At 48.8% G+C, this 19,646-nt stretch overlaps 2 protein-coding genes across 2 annotated transcripts; both read left to right on the top strand.

Moving 5' to 3' along the window:
- Positions 1 to 191: 191 nt before the first annotated feature.
- On the top strand, positions 192 to 19,246 carry LOC138204959 (ninein-like). The gene is made up of 26 exons (XM_069160543.1): positions 192 to 521; positions 3,314 to 3,523; positions 4,083 to 4,176; positions 5,200 to 5,375; positions 7,454 to 7,499; positions 7,592 to 7,767; positions 7,980 to 8,126; positions 8,244 to 8,411; positions 8,763 to 8,899; positions 9,003 to 9,143; positions 9,465 to 9,639; positions 9,841 to 9,951; positions 10,142 to 10,231; positions 10,338 to 10,473; positions 10,553 to 10,674; positions 10,953 to 12,208; positions 14,658 to 14,756; positions 14,835 to 14,904; positions 15,016 to 15,174; positions 15,262 to 15,393; positions 15,817 to 15,930; positions 16,036 to 16,218; positions 16,305 to 16,442; positions 16,525 to 16,626; positions 16,750 to 16,845; positions 18,370 to 19,246. The coding sequence occupies exons 2-26, from the start codon at positions 3,335 to 3,337 to the stop codon at positions 18,442 to 18,444; spliced, it is 4,332 nt and encodes a 1,443-aa protein (XP_069016644.1). The 5' UTR covers positions 192 to 521; positions 3,314 to 3,334; the 3' UTR covers positions 18,445 to 19,246.
- LOC138205106 (ninein-like) lies at positions 12,358 to 14,646 on the top strand. Its single transcript, XM_069160780.1, has 2 exons — positions 12,358 to 12,380; positions 12,483 to 14,646. Exons 1-2 carry the CDS (start codon positions 12,358 to 12,360, stop codon positions 14,383 to 14,385), a joined length of 1,926 nt encoding a protein of 641 aa, XP_069016881.1. The 3' UTR covers positions 14,386 to 14,646.
- Positions 19,247 to 19,646: the final 400 nt, after the last annotated feature.

Genomic DNA, 19,646 nt, shown 5'->3' with positions numbered 1-19,646 from the left:
GTAAAGTTTTGAATGCAGGACTTTTTTATTTAAAAAAAAAAAAAAATTATTACTTAAATCGTCGCTCAGGAAAGTCCTCCATACAGTCAGTCCTCCTGTAGAAGCACCAACAGCATCATGTTCTGGATAAGATCCCGATCAGATCCCGCGGTGTTTCACTGATCCATCAGTTCCGGTTTGGTCCCCGGGGGAAGGCCGGACCAGAGGCCGGACCAGCGTGCCAGATTGCTGTCCCCCCGCCCGTCGGTACCGCCCCTTCCTCTGACAACCGTTTTTCAAACCCCGCTCGGTGCCGGGGGAGATGAAGCCGCCGACAAGACACAAAGCAGCCGCGGAGCCCGGAGCGCCGCTCGGTGTGGGATGTTTGTAGACACAAAGCTCCGGTAGAGACGTTTCCCGCCACCGGAGAGTTTACCGCGAGGACCAACCGGAGAAATGCGGTAGTTTAAGGAGCGTTTCTGAGTGTAAACGGTTTCAGTTGGAGAAGAAGGAACCAACTGTCGTCAGGTTGAAACACGGTGGTGAGTTTTTAAACAATAAATCTCTGTTTTCTTCCTTCCGGTGGGTTAACTCGACATTTTCAGGATGACGTTGGTCAACAGTTTCCTCCGGACATCTCTGCTGCTCAGTTAGCCGGTTAGCTTAGCACATCACTTTCCTACGACTAGTTAAGGCAGCCTAACTAGTTCCCCGGCAGTTACGGTTACTTGGCTGCTCCTAACTGACTGTAAAGTGCTTAAAAATCACAAGCTTATTAATGTTTCTAATACTACAATGAGTTTATTAAATAACTTTTATATGAGTGGAGGGTTTAATTTGGTTATTGGTCAGTTATCAGAGTTCACAGCTGAGATGAAAACCAGGAACAGTTGATTTAACGTAAAACAAAACTAAAACTGAGCCACCAAACTCTTTATTAAGATTATAAAGAAAACACTGAGAGGGATGGAGGACTATAACACTGGTCTCACTGAGATTTATTCTATAAAATGGAAGAGATTTTTTTCATCACAAGCAGTAGAAACACCTTCTTTCACCTTCAACAAGGATTTAAAAAAAAAAAAAAAAAAAAAAGATACATTTATATAAAATCTACAAACTTTAAAGAAATATGGTAAATAAAAGAAAAATAATTGAAAAAGTTCCATAAAAATGTAGAGTATTGTGTAAAATCCTGTACAGGATGGATTAATTTCATCCTGCTGGAAGGTGAAAGTTGTTTGGATGTGATCATCGGAGCGGTTTGCAGGTTTTGATTTCTGACTTCATTCTCTTTCTGCAGTGAATATGGATCTTTTCTATAGAAGATCAACTGCTTATCTCACTTAATAATAACTTAAAATGAGCTGGAAGTTTGTGCAAACAAAATCACACACCATGAATCTGTACACTGTCATGTCACCATGTTAAATGTGCCGACATCTCTAGAATTAAATGTGAAGTGTTCTGTAGTGATTTGCCGGCTTTACATTTACTTTTATTGTGACATTTCTTTATGATGGTCGTATTAAAAGACTCTTGAGACATCAGATTTATTCAGAGAAATGCAGGAGGCTGCTCCTCCTGCAGCGACCCGTCAGTTGTTTCAGAGGACTTGCACTGAAGAAGAAGAGTTTCTTCTTCTTCGCTGACACCACCATAGAGTCAGTGGGAGGATTAACCTCAATTCTCCGACCCGGACCGCTGTGGTTCTTCGGCGGCAGCAGCAGCAGCTGTCGACCCGCGTCCACCGAGAGACGGTGACTCCGAGCCGAGCAGACGGTAGCCGGGATAATTTGCTCAGAGGGTGTTTGCAGACACTGAATCAGGTCTGAACCAGGAGGCGGCTTCATGAAACCTGCTGGTTCTCTGTCACTTTCTTATTGAGCTGTGTGATTTTAAAGCTTCATGAAACCTGCTGGTCAAAAGAAGTTCTCCGTCACTTTCTTACTGATCTGTGTGATTTAAAACTTCAGAAATGCTGCCACATTCATTTTCCTGCAGTTCGTCAGCTGCTCTGTGCAGATGCAGATCTGGTTTGTGTGGACCTCCTATTGTCTGTGCTGAATGGGGACCCAGAGTCTGGAGTGTGGGAGACACCTGTGGTCTCAATGAGAGCAGCTGGAAACGTGGATGGTTAGACGGCAAAATATCTCAGCTGGTTAAAGTTGAATAATCTCCACACTGGGAGCTCTCAGATCATCACAGGGTTTTATATGCTTGTGGAAAAATTGGGTGCTCACATTTGGTGTTTTTTGTTGTTGTTTTGGGGTCCTTCCCTAAGAAAACTTTCAATTCAAAAGTTGGCTCAAAATAAAAGAACAAACAAACTAAAAGTTAAAAAAAACCTCTGGAACAAAGACTCATCAGATCCGGCTGAAGTCATTTTTAACCTCGTGTATATAAAATATTCAGATCATCTCTCAGCTGTTTTACTCTTATTGTGTATTAATTAGAGAAACTCTGCAGCCCAACAGGAAGAACAAAAGCTCGCTTTTTGTTCTTGAAACTGAAACTGAAGCTGTCGGTCCGTGAACACAGAACCGGACTGGAAGCTTCTTAATTAGTCTGCTAGTTAACTAACCCAGCGTTGTTTTTACACTTCATATTCATCACCAGTTTAACAGCATTCACTCTGAAGACTTTAAAACTTCCTGCTTTTTAAATCATTTAGAACGCTGCATGAATAAAACCGTAGCATCCTGGAAATCCTGGAATATCCTGGAATTCTAACCAGTGCCTTCCAGACATTAAAGTCAGAGGTTTGGATCATGTTTTTGTTCAGAGTCCAGGAACATCCTGGAGTTTGGTTTAAATCTGAGCTGCCGTTTATCAAACTGAAAACCTGTGAACTGGTAAATGACGCTCACACACTGCTGGGAATATGCTGGACCGTTTTTCATTAGAGCTCATTGAAATCTACTGTTAATCAGAGACAGTCAGAGAGGAAGATGTTTGAACCCTGAAAATAACAGCTTTACATTTATGTTTGATTTATAACAGTCCTGAAACTCTGTTTTCAATGCGAGGTGAAAGTTTCATTTCATGCCCAGAGTCAGGTGTGGCCATGTCTATCAATTCAGCTGATGGTGTAATCATTGTAATGGGATTAAGTAAAGCCTGAGGCTGTGATGACGCTGAGCAGCGAGCAGAGCAGCGAGCCGAGCTCAGTGACGGAGAGACTCTCAGATGAAGCTGCTGGTAGGAAAACATGCTGTAGAGGTAGATGACTCCGCTCTGTTTGTGAGTTACAGTGGTTCTTTACTCTCGAGAGGAGGTAACCCTGCTCAGACAGCTGATGTAAGTGTTGTCCTCCTGTCCTCCTATCCTGCAGGCCCGGCTGCTGTCCAGTGGGATGGACGACGGGTCGGGGCCCGACCAGTACGAGGAGCAGCTGAAGGAAGTGTTTGACAGCTTTGACGGTGGCGGCGGCGCTCTGAACCCGGAGGAGCTCTCTGCTCTCTGCCAGTCCCTGCAGCTGGACCACTCAGCCCTGCTGCATGCACTGCTGCAGAACCAGGACCACGACCGGCTCCCATCCCGGGTCAGTGCGCCACTCCGACACACTCAGAACCCAGATTATAGTCTGTAGGGCGAAGGTGGTGTTCCTGTGTGTCGGGTCCTCGTGTCTCCAGGCTGTGTGATTCTGTGTGGCTCTGCGTTCACCGTCTTATGACCATTCACACACACGCATATGAAACTCTGAGGTCACATCTTCATCCTGTGACCCATCAGGAGGTAGACGAGGGACGTCCACACTTCAGCATGAAGTTTAGTTTGTAAGCACGTGCACAGACAGGTGGCTATTGTCCTGTGTGTGTGTGTGTGTGTGTGGGGGGGGGGGGGGGCAGTGCAGTGCACAATAAGTCAAAAAAAAAAAAACACCCTTTAAAGCCAGCCGCCTCCGGAGCACAAAGAAAATCAGCATATTCAGGGTTAGCAGCTGTTGTTTCTGCGAGTGTGACCTCGCTGCTCCACCAGACTACCAGGGACACCAGCCTCCATCCAGCACACACAGACAATCACTCCCCACCTGAGGAATGTCACACTGCTCGTATTAAGCATGGCTTGCATTGTAAATATGTTTTTAACTCCTGCTGCAGGTCGACTTCGACCAGTTTAAAGATGCTCTGATCCAGGTTCTGTCGTCAGCTGCGGAGCCGCCTGCAGCGCAGCACAAGCCGTCTCCAGAACCAGGTACCGCCCTGACGGTAGCGTGACTGGTGTCAGCATGAAGTTTATCTCTGAGCTTTAAAAATAATGTTTCTATTCAGAGAGCCTGCAGGTGTTAAAGGTGACGCTGTAAGCACACTCAGCAGGAAGTCTATGTACAGAGGCACAGAGCCAATCGGTGCGCTCCGTTAGGGTGGAAGTACAGTGTCATGATGGAACCTCTGCCAGCTCACTGTTTGATGATCATGAACCTTCAGTCTGAGCAGGTTGAATTCGGTTCTAACAGACGATGCAGGATAGGTTAGGTTAGGTAGGTTAGGTAGTTACTTTATTAATCCCCGAGGGGAAATTTTTTCGCTGTTCTACTGTCTGTATTTATGTCTCGGTGTCCACACAGTGTACAGAATATAGTAGAATATAACAGAATATAGTAGAATATAACAGAATATAGTAGAATATAACAGAATATAACAGGATATAGTAGAATATAACGGAATATAGTAGAATATAACAGAATATAATAGAATATAACAGGATATAGTAGAATATAACGGAATATAGTAGAATATAACAGAATATAACAGAATAGAATAGAATAGAATATAAAAATAGAATAGAATATAACAGAATATAGTCGTAGAATATAACAGAATATAGTAGAATACAGCAGAATATAATAGAATATAGTAGTAGAATATAACAGAATATAACAGATTATAGTAGAATATAGAAGAATTTAACAATATAATAGAATATAACAATATAATAGAATGTAAGAGAATATAAAAGAATATAACAGAATGTATTATAATAGAATAGAATATAACAGAACCTCTTCAGTTCCGCTGAGTCTCTGTGAACCTGTTGACCAGAACTTTGTTTCCTGTAAATTGAAAGGTTAACCCTGCAGATTTTCTGGTTTCAACCTTTACAGAAGCTGTTTCTCAGCTGAGTTTAATCTGTTTCCTGTCATAGATCAGAGAACACATACAGACAGTGCAGATAGAACTGACTTCATGTCCCCCTGTCCCTCTGAATGTCCCCTAGTCTCAGACTCTCCAGAGATCCAACCAAAGTTCGTGAAGGGCAGCAAACGTTACGGCCGCCGCTCCACACCGGAGTTCCTGGAGGCGCCGGCGTTGGGCTCGTCTGAGGTCACACAGCCGGCTGCAGAGGAGGATTTCGAGGACAATGATGACTCGGCGGTTCCCAGGAAGCGTGAGGTAAACGTCCGTGGAGTGTCTCTGAACCTAAGACATCCGCATGCCTTTCTTATCACCTCCCGTCCTTGCATGTACCGTGTTTCTGCCAGCGCCCAGTGTTATTCTTAGCTAATCAGCTTAGCGTGGCGCAGAGCAGGTCCTGAATTGTAACAGACATCAGATCTGAGGATCCACAGCTCTTTTCATTGCATAACATATTTTATCATTAAGAGCTCTGTAAATAAAATGGTAGACTTGATCACTGTTTAACAGGAACGGTAATCAGTCACACAGGATGGGAGGGGAACGTGATACGAGCTGCACAGAGTCCACTTTCAGGATGTTCATCAGGAAGTGTTTGTATCTTTCATCAGCTGTTCAGACTATTTGTATGAACCTCTCTCAGTCTGCATGAAGCTGCAGTTCTCCTGTTCTTTAGAGTCCCAGTTGGACTCTGCTCGGTTCCTCCTGCTGGTTTTCAGATCCTCTTCCTGGATAATCTGCTCGCTGGAACAGCTCTCACTTGTCTGAGCATCCAGGAGCTGCAGCAGAAACACGGGCACACAGGCTCCTCTGATCGGCTGATTTAAGTCCTGAATTAGTCAGTCTGATGGTTAATTAACAGAAAATAATGTTATAATAAACACTGCTGCAGACCTTCAGCCGGTTGATCCTGCTTCCTGTCTGAGACTCTGCTGCAGCATCAGAACCATCTGCAACCAGAACTTTATAAAGACGGTCAGCTTGGTGTGAGGACGACTGGATTTTTTTTAATTTTATTTTATTCACTTTATTAATCCCTGAGGGGAAATTTCTTCACTACAGCAGGGGGGCTCTCAGGGGGGAGCTGCTGCAGCAGGCTGCCACTAGCGCGGCGCCAGGTAACCTGACCTGAGGTGCATGTTTTTGGATGATGGGAGGAAGCCGGAGAACCCGGAGAGAACCCACGCAAGCACAGGGAGAACATGCAAACTCCACACAGAAAGGCCCAGGACCGGATTCGAACCCTGAACCTTTTTGCTGTGAGGTGACAGTGCTAACCACTGCACCACCGTGCCGCCCCTTTTTTTAAGACAAGACTGCAGTATTTTTTTTTTTTATTTTTTTTTTTTAAATTTTATTTGGATGCAGCCAAAGAGACCGACAGAGACAGACAAACAGAGACCAACTCTCTCTGAGGCTCTGAGCCGACGTGCGTCTCTCTGTTGACTAATGCGGTCTATAACAATGCTGCAGAGTCCAGGACCAGCAGATGGAGCAGGTCAGGGGGCTCTGCAGAGGAGGAGGGAGGGGGGCCGTGACAGAGGAACAATGAGACCCTCCCGTCCCCTCCTGCATGCCTTCACTTCATGTATCAGAACTCGGGATCCCATCTGCTGCTCTGACAATAGACGTCTGCTCAGAGGGTCACAGAGACTGAACCCTCCTCGTCCTCATTTAATGTTCCTCAAGGAAGATAAACATCATGTTTCTGCAACTAAAGTAAAGATGCAGAATTTTAGGATGTTATAACTAATTTTAAACCTTATTTGGGGGGAAATTAATTAACACATTTTTTTTTATATAAAATGATCTTAACTTTTTTGAGCTCTCAATCATATCACATGATCTTCAGTCAGAGTTCCTACGGGTCCTGGAATTATAAACGGTCTCTTCCAGACATTAAAGTCAGGAGATTGGATCATTTAGTAGTTTAAAAAACATTTTGTTTTGTCCTGAAAACCTGTGAACTAGTAAAAAAAAAAAAAGCTCACAAAGTGCTGGGAATAAGATCATGACTCAGAGTAGGAACCCTCTTCATTGTTTGGTTTGGTGAATAGTTAAAAGTTATTTTATTTATTTTTTATTAACTGATAGTTTGAGTAGATTTAATGCAGCCCGTTGTGATGAACAGTGTGACATTATATCAACAGACACACTTTCTTTGTTCCGTCGGTTCATCACAGACGCTCTTTTATGTCTCCTCCGTGAGACTCTCTGAACCTCGGCCGGTTTAAAACCTGTTCGAAGGCAGCTGATGGTCACGTGATGGAATCAGATGAGTCGGCGTGTTGTGATTGTTTGCCACATTCAGTCTCTTGCGTTTCTGTTTCTCGCAGCGCTGGAACGCTCATGAAAGCTGCTCTGAGGAGTACGAAGCTGAAGGTACGTCCGACTCGCAGCGCCTTCATGAACTCCGCCTCTCTCTGATTCGCTGCTCCAACGACCGACCCGCCTCTCTCCCGTCTCCTCCGCAGGTCAGCTGCACCTGTGGAACCCCGACGAGCCGAGCACGCCGCGGCGGTCCACCGCTCCGCTGCCGAGCCGCTTGGAGGAGAAGCTACGTGAAGCCTGTGAGGAGCTGCGGATAACGTGGGACGGATGCGCTGCTCACAGCGAGCTGCTGGCGCTCTGTGAGCACTCGGGACTGGAGGTGTGTTCAAGAACTCTAGGTTATGTGGTAAATTATGCCAATTGATTCCACCGGTTAGAGTCTCACAGCTGATCGTACAGAGTTCGGATCCATCCAGCTGAGACCAACAGTCTCAAAGTCTGACAAGCAGCAAGTTTTTAAAAAACATCAAATTGATCGATTGATTGATTGATTGATTGATTGATCGATCTCTGTTCTGTGATTGTGCTCAGATAAACAAAGACGTACTCTTCAGTTTGACTGGCGACGCAGTGATGAACGTTCAGGAGTTCGTCTCCAGGGTGCTGAACCAGAACAAGCCCCCCACCCCCTCCGCCTCCACCCCTTACAGACAGCTCAAACGCCATCACTCCACCCAGGTGGGTCACAATGTTTACTGAGCCAGGAGATAATCCCGCCCCGTCGTGTGTGTGTTTAGTACCCGACAGCTCTGCCGCTGTCGTATACGGTCCTTTAAAGTTCCCTTCTACCTGCAGCCCTTCGATGAAGGAGGTCGGAGGATAGCCACGACCTCTGCTCTCACCAGCACCATCGGCATGCGGCTCTTCTCCACCCTGGACGACGGGTCGGGTTTCACTCCGGCCGAGTCCATCCTGGACGCCTGGATCGAAGAGGGGATCGAGAACAGCACCGAGATCCTGCAGGTACAGAATTGAAGGGACTCTGAACACACAGCAGCATTTATCATTTTAAAAGAGAAGATGCGGGTTTGATTTGTAATATTATTAAAAGAAACGACTTTAAATTAACCGGTTTACATTAATAACTCCGATGAAGACTTTCTGAGTCGTTAGTTTCAGCAACAATAAAGTAGAAACTCCGATCTCTGATTGGTTCCCTGACTGTCCTGATGAGTATTAAGAGTCATGTCATCTAGCAGCGAAACAGACTGAAGAATAAAACAAAGAACAGATTTGTGTTTGAAAAAAACAAAAGAATAAGAATGTGTTTAAAGAATAAAAGACATTAACTGTGGAACTTTTATATATTTCCAGGCTCTGAACTTTGACCTGGAAGGAAAGGTGAGTCTCTGTGAGCTGACCTCGGCTCTGGAGAACGAGCTGCTGGTCACCAAGAACGGGATCCAGCAGGCGGCCGTGGCGAGCTTCAGAGCGGAGATCCTACATCTGCTGTGAGTACGACTCCTTCACATGTTGATACTGTCGGTTGATTCCTGCGTTAATAAACCCGCAAGATGATCATTAGTGTCTCTCTGCTGTCGTGTCTCCTGTCAGAGAGCGCGTGGACCGAGAAATCAGAGAGAAGGAGAAAATCCGATCGGACCTGGAGAAAACGGAGAAGCTGAAAACTCGGCTGGCTGCTGAGGTGGACGAGCATCACTCTGCTATCGAGCTCATGAACAACCTGAACCTCCGGTCAGTCCTCGCCGTGATGTGGCGTTCAGGGTTTAGAGAGACGTCTCCACCGAGGGACAGACTGTCTCTGTCTCCTCTCCTTCCTTTCTCGATACTCAGGAGGATGTTGAGGATAAATATAATCCAGGATTACATCTGTCGCTGCTCTTCATCATCCATTCATAAACACCAGCTGATACTCAGTAGTTTGATGCTTTTAATAATTAATGTTTCGCCACAGTAACCTCGTTAAAGATGGAAATATGTTCTCTGTGTTCAGGCAGATGTAGTTTTCTGAAACACAAATGTCTCCCATATTGACATTGTGTTGACTGTGAACAGGAAGTTGGAGCAGAATCAGCGAGAGAAGCTGGCGGCTGTCCGATCCAATCTGATGAAGGAGATGGATCTGATCCAGCAGCAGGCCGGTCTGCAGCGCGACCAGATGGAGGCTGAGATCGACAAGATCCGAGAGGACGAGTCCTTCCTCAGAGACCACCTGTCCATCTCAGTCAAGGTACGAGGACAAGTCTGCTGTCTCTTTGTTACTGATGTGTTCATGCTGCTGTCTGAAAGGTACCCGGACCATGCTGGACAGTCATTCAGTCATTTCTTTATGCTGCTGGCTCCCTCTCTCTTTATATCTTGTTTTATTTAAATCCTTTTGTCACCGTATATTACTAAAACCATAAATTTAATCGGATCTTGATGTTTTCAGGAGAACAGACGTCTGGAGAGGGAACTACTCGACAGCTCTGAGAAATTATTGGAGGCACAGAATCAGATCAGTAAACTGCAGGTGAACATGGACAGCGTCATGAAAGACAAGGTAGGCCGCGTCTGCTGGGACGTCCTCAGTACCGACATTACTGCAGGAACATTTCTTCTTCTTTTATTTATTTATTGTTTTGTGTTTTTTTGTTTGTTTTGTTGTTGTCTTCCTACTTTCATTTTCTGATGTTCCTTCTGTGTCTTTATTTTTGTTTTCGCTGACTCCTACGTGCCCCTCTTCCCTTCAGTTCGGGGACCTGGACCCCGGCACCGCAGACTTCTTGCTGCAGGAGGAGCGCATCAAACAGCTGCACAGCAGCTACGAAGCTCAGTGCAGGGTAACTGAAACTAAAATACACCCCGTGTTCAGGTTCATTCCCGCAGTCAGGATCTAACGTGGTGGGAGTCAACTTCTCTTTACTGATGAATGCTCTCTCTTGGTAGGAGCTGCAGGATCGCATCGATGAGTTGCAGTCAGAGCTGCGGGACCTCCACAGTCTGGGTCGAACTCATCAGCCCGGTCACAAACCTCTGTCCGAGGAGCTGGAGAGTAAAAGCCCCGGCATGGAGTCGGATCCAGGTAGGTCCAGAAAAACACACATGCAGGCCCCCGGAGACTTCAGTACGGGACACTTAACTCCTCCCTCCACTTCCTGCAGGTATCGGCTCAGAGGAGGTGCAGCCCTTCAGCATGACCCTGGAGGTGGAGATGATGCTGGAGCGGCTGAAGGAGCAGCACCTCCAGGAGATGGAGGATCTGAGGAAGGAGCTGGAGAGCAAGGCGAGTCCCCTGTAGTCACATCCTGTCGGCGAGGAAGATGAGAGCTTACAGGACCTCTGTAGCCGCTCCTCATCCTCAACGCGTTCACGCAGTCAGTGTGACTCGGAGAGATTCACTGACGGCTGCAGGAGGTTTTAATAAGAGTGTATGAAAAGCAATGCAAAAGAGGAACACAAATATTGTGATTCAATAGAAGTGCAGCTCTTTATGTGTTATTGTTCAAGATAAATATTGAATGTCTCCACCTGAACGTCTGCTTGAATCCGTCCGTGTTGCAGGTGGATGAGTTCGACCTGAGCGTGGAGAAGCAGAGGGTGTCACACGACCTGCAGCTGGTTGCCGTGGCCCTGCAGCACCGGCAGGAGGTTCAGGCTCTGCGGGAGGAGATGACCGCCATGCAGAGCCACCAACAGGAGCTCCAGAACCAGCTGCAGCAGGTGGAGCTGGAGCGGACCGAGCAGGTGCAGAACCTCCAGCTGCAGCTGCAGGATGCAGACACACACGCTGCAGACCTGCAGGAGCAGCTCAGGACGCTGGAAATCCAGCAGGCGGAGACGGACGAAGACCTCCCGAGTGAGCTGGAGGAGCTGAGGGAACGACACGCTGCTGAGGTGAAGAAGATGAAGGGGGAGCACTCAGAGCTGCTGGAGGAGATCAAGGACCTGACGGAGGAGAAGGAGGAGCTGCAGAGGAGGCTGCTGGACGATTGGGAGAGGGAGAAGAAACCGTTAGAAGAAAGCCATGAGGACGAACTGAGAGCCAAACTGGAGGAGGCAGCGGGGAAGTTTGAGGCAGAGCGTGATGAAACGGTGAGGAGGCTGACGGCGGAGTGGCAGAAGGAGAAGACTCGGCTGGACGAGCAGAACAACGAGTCCCTGCAGCTGCTGCTGGAGGAGGAGATGCTGCGACTGGTCAGGGAGCAGGAGGAGAAGGAGGACCGGCTCAGGGAGCAGTGGGAGGGGGAACGAGGTCGGCTGCAGGAGCGTCAGGAGGAGGCGCTGCTCCACAGGGTCCTGGAGGAGAGGCTGACGCTGCAGGAGCAGTTTGATGAGAGGGAAAACCGACTGAAGGAGGAGTGGGAGAGGGAGAAGCTGCAGCTGGAGGAGGACTACGAAGGGATGGTCCAGGACCGACTGCAGGAGCAGAGGGAGAAGATGGAGGAGCAGAGGGAGAAGATGGAGGAGCAGAAAGAGAAGATGGAGGAGCAGAGGAAGAAGATGGAGGAGGAGAGGGAGAAGATGGAGGAGCAGAAAGAGAAGATGGGGGCCGAGAGGGAGGAGATGGAGGCCGAGAGGGAGGAGATGGAGGAGCAGAGGGAGAAGATGGAAGCCGAGATGGAGGAGCAGAGGGAGAAGATGGAGGAGCAGAGGGAGCTGATGATGAAGACTGTGGAGGAGGTGAAGGCTGAGGAGAGAGCTCGTCTGGAGGAGAACCACCGAGAGGCCATGAAGGAGCTGAGCATGAAGCACGGCGAGGAGAGGGACGCACTCAGCGCCTCGCTGGACCGACTGAGAGACGACATCGCTCAGGAGAGGTGAGTCACATGGCCTTTTTTACTTAATAATTCTTGTCAACTTTTTTAAAATGCGTCAATTCCAGAAACGGTTCGGCACGTTGGGGGGAAAAAAAGGGTGATTTGTTTTTCTTTGCAGAGAATTAGAAAACTGATGCTAAGCTAACAGCATGGCATCAGCAGTGCTCCTCCTGTAGTCTGTATTAAACTGTTGAAAATGCTTTTTAAAAGTTGTCTGTGTTCAGGATGTTTTCTCAAAAAGTTGAAGCTGTAACAAACGCTGAATAACGCGCAGGCAGGACATCGAGGTCAGCTTCAACCAGAGAATCGGAGAGGTGGAGGATCGCTTCTCCGGGGATCAGGAGTCGGTCGCCGAGCGCTTTCAGGCTGACGTTTTAAAACTGGAGCAGCACTACCAGAGCGAGCTGCGGGCTCTCGCCGACGGCCACCGCGTGCAGGAGCTCCAGTGGAAAGCTCGGACGAAGGCGGTTCAGGAGAGCGGGGAGCAGCAAAGGGAGGAGATGGAGGAGGCGCTGCGGCGGCAAGCGGACCGGCTGCGGCAAGAGTGGACCGGAGAGACACAGCAGCTGGAAGACATTCACCGAGAGGAGGTGGAAGCTCTGGCGGCGGTGAACAAGCAGCTGCACGCCGAGCTGGAGGAGCTGGCCGGTCGGGCCCAGACGAAAGAGATCGAGCTAAGCAGGCAGCTGAACGACCTCCACGGCCGGCTGCAGGAGAGTCTGAACGGCGAACAGGAGCTGCTCGCTCGGTCCGAGAGCCGAGCGCTGGCCACCGAGCTGCTGCTCAGCCAGACCGTGGAGGACTTCGAACAGGAGCGGGAGGAGCTCCTCGGCAACACCTCGCAGCTGGAGGAGAGGTACAGTGAGGTGCTCTCCGTCTGCGAGAGGCAGAGCACCGAGAGGGTCGAGCTGCTGGCGGAGAGAGACCACCTGAAGATGAAGGTCGAGGAGGTGGAGATGGTCCTCCAGCAGGCGGCGCTGGACTTCGAGCTGGAGAGGCAGGAGCTGCAGGAACACCTGTCAATCCTGGAGGATAAACTGAAGGACCACAGGGAGAATGACGAAGAGGAGCTCGGAGCAGAGAGGAAAGAGCTGCAGATCAAAGAGGTGGAAGTTCAGCGGCTTCAGAGATGTGGCGATGAGTTCGGAGGTCGGAGCCCCGAAGAAGAGGAACCGTGTGACGAAGGCTGTGAAGTAACACGCTGCGATCACGCCGACCCAGAACCTCAGAACCAGCAGCGGGAGGCCGTCGCGTCACTCGAGGCGTTCGGAGACGGTGGGAAAAGAGACGTTCTGGTGTCGCGTGAGGAAGTGGACAAACCTCGGGAGCACGCTTCCCACGAAGACAAGCAGCATCACGAGACTGCAGTCGTGTCGCCGGAGGAGACGGGAGATGGCGGAGGACTGACAATGGAGGACCATTGTTCACAGGAAGTGGGTTCAGAACGTGGAGATGAAGAGGAGGAGTGTCCCCCGGATGAAGAGTGTTCTGCCCGGGCTGGCGCCCTCCTGAACGCGCCGCCTCTGCAGGAGAACGTCCTGCTGCAGGAGAAGATTGAGCTGCTGCAGCAGAAGACCGAACTCCTGGAGAACCTGCTGGCTCACAACGCCGAGAAGTTGAAGACGGGTCAGCAGGTTCTGGAGGAGAACTACGGGCTGAAGGTGAAGATGCTGCTGCTGATGGAGCACCTGAAGACGCTGGAGACGAAGGTCCTGAAGATGACCGAGCTGCAGATCCGATACGAGGACTGCATGTGCGAGAACGGCAAGCTGAAGGAGCAGAACGGAGAGCTGGAGAGGAGAGTGTGGAGCCTGGAGGGCGGCGTGGACGTCATGGACGTCCTCCACGGCGACCAGGTGTCCCTGGTGGACGAGATCAGCCAGCTGAGAGACCAGAACACCAAGCTGTCCGAGCTCTTTCAGGAGCTGGACCTGTCCGATGGGGCGCAGCCCGAGCACATGGAGGGACTCGGGGACAAGGTGTCTCTGGATCTGGACCGCCTGCTGGAGGCAAAGGAGCGGGCGACGAGCGACCCGGAGGCGAAGGAGCGGGCGGTGAGCGACCTGGAGGACGTCTGCAGGGAGTTCGAGAAGCAGAACGTGAAACTGCGGCGAGCCATCACAGAGCTGCAGGACAGGTCGCAGAGTCTGAACGAAACCACGCAGGCCCATGGGTAACGTGGACAGAACCAGAACCCTCAGAGTCCACAGTGACCCCTGTGACCCCGCTGACCCTGACCCTTGTGTTGCTTTGACATTATAGCACTCCTACGTTTGATCCCAAACACATCGTAGAGCTGTCGCTGCTCCTCAACCCTCATCACCAGTAGCTGCTGTCGTCCCTGTAGACCTCCAGGAGTCCAGAGTGAATTTTAGAAGAAGTTTCTTTTAATAAATGTTCAGTAAAGTGTCTGTAGGAACATCTCTGATGCAGCTCCGTCCGCCCGTAGATCTGAAGCCAGTCGACTCGCTGAGGAAAACGTCAGCCTGCGTCAGAAGATCACTGCTCTGAAGGAGGAGGACCTGAAGGAGATCCAGGAGGAGTTAATGTAAGAGGAACCAGACACAGTTGGCCGTGAGCATCTTATTTTTATCAGGCTGGCTGAGGTCTTGTTTTTCTATTCCAGACAAACGTTGGATCACCTGAAGGAAGAAAAGTCTTCAGCTCAGAAAGCAGCAGTGCGTTTCCAGAAACAGGTAACATGGCATTACATAAGAGAAATGATTCCGTCCTCCCTTCACCTCCTGAAGTCTCCTTTGTCTCTCCTTCATCTCTCCTTCATGTCTCCTTCATCTCTCCCTCTGCAGATCTCAGATCTGCGTCTGCACAGCCGCCAGCTGTTGGATGAGAACGGGACGCTGGCGGAGAGCAACGCCCTGAACGCTGCTGACACCGAGCATCTGCGTCTGCGTCTGTCAGAGCTGACGGAAAGGAGGGAGGCATTCCCCGCCGAGGAGCGGAACAAGGTACCCTCTGTCTACAGCTGGTGGTGTCGTGGTGTCTCTGTGGTGTCGTAGCTTGGCGTGTAGTTAACTGTTGCTGTTCTGTGTTAGCTGGCAGCGTGTGTGTCGGCTCTGGAGGCAGAGTTAACCAGAGCTCTGGAGGACACTGCTCAGCTGGAGGAGAGGAACATCCAGCTGTCCCAACAGCTCTGTGACCTCCGGCAGAATGTGAGCGCCACTGAGGTGATACTGACGGGTGGAAACACTGCAGACTGAGACACGGGGTGACTGACTGAGTGTTACTACCAAACGGTTCCTTAAGCCACGCCCATTTGAAAATAGTGAGGTGGATGCTGCGTTGTCGTAGTAACGCCGCCAGCCTTCTGGTAGTTCACCTCAGTGGAAAACCAAATCCAGAAAAGTACCTGATGTCACACTAAAGTCAAGTAGAGTCCAGTACCATCACTGGAGGTGCAGCACAGGTTAACACCTCGCCCTTTTACCTTTTAATGACTCAGTGACTTCCTGTTTCAACATCATTTCAGCAGCAGTCATGAAGAAATCAGTATTTTTTTCGAGGCAGCTGTGCAGATATCTGCTGAGATATGATCCAGTTTTAGTGATGAAGGTGCATCGTTACAGCCGGAGTTCTCTTCCTGTCTGCAGGCCGTCGTGGTGGAGACAATGGAGAGTCAGCTCAGTCACATCGTGGAGGAGAGGAAGAGTGCAGATAAGGAGGCTGCAGGGCTGCGCAGCCAGCTGGCCAAAGCTCAGGAGAGGGTAAGAAGGCTGAAGGAGTACAACCAGGAGGTAGCGCCGCACAGACTGCTGCAGCACATTCATGATAACATGTGACGAACCCCGTTTGACCTCTGCTGACCTCAGAACCACGTCCTGGAGAAGGCCCTGCACTCCAGCGGCCTGCAGCACCAGAGCAAGAAGCTGTATAGAGACGAGATGTCCCGGCTGATGGAGAAGGAGCAGCAGCAGCTGCTGCAGCAGGAGAATGAGCGACTGCAGGCGGAGCTGCGCAGCATCACGGGAAGTCTGGTTCAGTCCAGAGAGAAGGTGGGTCGAGGCTGCAGCAGGGAACATGCAGAACATTACCACGCGTGATATCTGGTCTGTAAACTCTGCTGGTGTTCTGCCTGCAGGTCCGTCAGCTCGACGCCACCATCCTGTCCCTGAAGCAGCAGCAGCAGCACCAGAGCCAAGCGTCGCTGCTGAAGGCCTTGGAGCAGGAGAACGCTGCTTTGAAGCAGGAGCTGGAAGCTCAGAGGGAGCTCACCAAGGTACACACTGAACCCAGGAAACCTCTCCTCAGACCTGCTGGTCATGTGACCGCTTGCTCATTAACCTTTCTGTGCTTGTCAGGGCTGTGAGGCCGGGCAGAGACACTCGGAGCTGGACAGCCTGCAGCAGGAAAACGAGGCGCTCAAGACTCAGATGGCTCGAATGTCCTCGCAGCTTCTGGAGGTACGTCGTCACGGCAACTTCCTTTTATTCCCAAGGTTACCGCAGAAGGAAGGGGATGTTAAATACAGTCACATGGAGGTGTTCTGTATTTCTCTTCACTCACTGCAGTCTCTCTGCTCTCAGACCATCCAGGCTCAGCTGGTCGGACTTCTGCCTCCTTCACCTCACCGGCTGCCCAGAGGAGGACCGCACCGCGGGGAGGAGCCCGACAACTTGCAGGTACTGAGAGACTTTGACTCTGACTCTCCTCACAGCAGATGGAGAGCTGCGCGTTTTCATTCGACTGAAAGCTCACAGATGAAAGCACATCTCAGGATGATGATTTTAAAATCTGCCTGCTCTGCAGTTTGTGTAGAAACCTGCAGATTTATTCTCACGGCACCATCACATCCACCTGCTTCACTTCTCTCATTATTAATTGTCGTCATGAAAACACACCCTTCATTAAAGCCTAGACGAGAAGTGTGCTTCATATATTTGTTTTATTTTCCAGGGGCAGTGAACATTAATAAAACTGATTTAAATGTGAAACAGTTGGACAAAAGGTGGTTTTAACCCCTAAAAAAAGGATATAATACCAAAATTATAAAGTTACTGAAATCATTTATAAGCATGCAAAACAATTATAAATGAATTATAAAGTTAATAAAACATTCCAGACTTCAGTTCCTATTAGAGATGTGCAGGACGGAGTCTCAAAGAAAACAATAGAGAACTGATGTTAATATGAATATGGTCCAAACATGCTGCACAGTGCGCCTCTCTGTGTTTCATCCATTGAAATAATTCACTCCTTTCAGGTGCTGGTTTTTCTTTTTCTTTTTTCTTTCTTTTTTTTTTTTTGTAGGCTGTAAAGTTGAGTTAAAAGTGACGTTTTCGGCATCAAAGTAAATATTTAGGGGAGATGATCCTCAGCAGGTTTTTACTTCCTTTCACGGTGCTCATCACATCTCCTTCTGTTCTGTGTGCTGTTTACTTTGTAGGTGTGGTGTTCCCTGTGTGTGTGTGTGTGTGTTTACATCCTGGACCATGTACCTGCACAGGTGTGATGTCTGGGTGTGGTCCTCATTTCATGTGTCACCTTCATCTCACACACACACACACACACACACACACACACACACACACACACACAGTTTATGTCAGCAACTGTCTGTGTCACCGACACTGTAGCGGAGTTTACTGTATAAATGTCTGTTATTAACAGATAAACTAGAGCTGAACAGTGTTCATTATGGTGCTGACAGTCAGAGTTCAACTCTGTAAGGTCAGACTCCGGATCAATAATCTTCCTCATTCATCATCAACAGCACCACACCTTTCTGAGACCACTGATATCAGGGCATTAGTGATGTCACCATGGACCTGAGACTTCCTGTGACTCAGGAGTCAAAGTCCACAGTCTTTGCTGTGGCAGAGTCTCAAGCTGTTCGTTAAAAATCAAACTTCCAGTTTTCTTGCCGGGCTGCAGGCGATGAAGAAGAGGAGGCAGAGTTTGAGCTTAAAATCTGACACAGAAGACTGGATTTTATCCCCGCTCTTAATTTTAAAATCTCTTCATGGCCAGTGTGGGCAGGAAGAAGGATTTTCTCATCTTGAGACATTTAAATTTTCACTTGTGTCACCCACACCTGTCACCTGTCCAGGCTGCAGGTGTGTAGTCTTAGCGGTATTAGCAGGGTTAGCGGGATAAGCGGAGGGAGGGTGGCGCCCTGGTGAAGTGTACCTGCCTTCTCTCTCCAGGGAGCGGTGCCGGCCCCGGTGGCGGAGCAGCGGGCGGCTCACGCAGACAGCTACCGGCGGATCGGTGGACTGTGAGGCCAGCTTCTCTCTGGGTGTTCTGCAGAACTTGGACCGGGTCTGTCTGGGTTCTGATGAGGCTGAGAAGCAACGATGAGCCTGATTCAGAAACATTTCTCTCTGCTGCCGGTAGCAGAGAATCACACCTTCCTGGTTCTGGTCCCCATGGGAGTTTCATTATGATGATGAAATTTAAGTAAACAGCCGTGAGTTTATCCTGACGGACCAGGACCGGTTCATCTTTGGTATATTTAACCGTTCTGGTTCCAGGAACCTTTTTAACCCTGTTTACTGTGAATGTTTTTCTAATGTGTATGACAGGGTGTGTGTGTGTGTCCTCAGAGGATGAACCCTGTGTGACAGTTTGCCTTATGAGGGTTATTAATCTGAGGCAGGTCGGTGCCTCGCAGCCTCCCCGAGTCCTCTCGACCAATCAGACGCTCCATACTGGTCAGGTGACATGGGTCCAGTCAGGGTTTTAAATGAAGGAGTTGTCACTTCCTGTTTGTGATGCTGCACATGTTGGATGTTGTGTTTGTTGTGAGTCTGTTTGAGTCACAGCTCTGATTCATGTTCTTCTCCACACATCTGTAACTCTTCATTAGAGTCTCTTTAATACCAAGTGTCATGTTTTTTTCAGTTATCTAGAGATTTTATTTATTTTCTCCTGTTAGTTTATTTAATTTATGCATTAAATTATTTTTGTAGAGAAATATATGACGTTATTTTATACCTATTTATATTTTATTTATTTTTCTAGTGTGTTGTCCTTCTTTATAAAATGTACCAGAAATCTTTTCCTGCAGAAATCAAGATAAAAATAAAGAATTAGTTGGTAATAAACGTGGTCTATCGTCCTTTCTTCTCCGTCTCACTTTTTCTTCTCTTTTGAAACCTGCTGGAAGGTTAGAAAACTAAAGCTTCTCCATCAGTGTGATCGTCCACAGCCGTATGATGATTTCCTTGACTGTCTCCTCACCAGGACGAGAGGGAGAGGAAGATGAAGAACATGGAGGAGCGCATGAAGGAGATCGAGCTGTCGCTGCGTAACGTGAAGCTGCTGCTCAGAGAGAAGGTGGCTCAGCTGAAGGACCAGGTCAGTCCGCCTGAAACATGACACAGCACACCTGAAACACGACGACGCATCACAGCTGAAACAACAAATCACACCCGAAACATGACAACAAATCACACCTGAAACACAACAACGCATCACACCT

This window comes from Embiotoca jacksoni, unplaced genomic scaffold, assembly GCF_022577435.1.
Source record: "Embiotoca jacksoni isolate LCO1_2020_lvr unplaced genomic scaffold, fEmbJac1.0.p SCAF_27, whole genome shotgun sequence".
NCBI lineage: Eukaryota > Metazoa > Chordata > Actinopteri > Embiotocidae > Embiotoca > Embiotoca jacksoni.
This window is presented reverse-complemented; position numbering and strand designations above follow the sequence as displayed.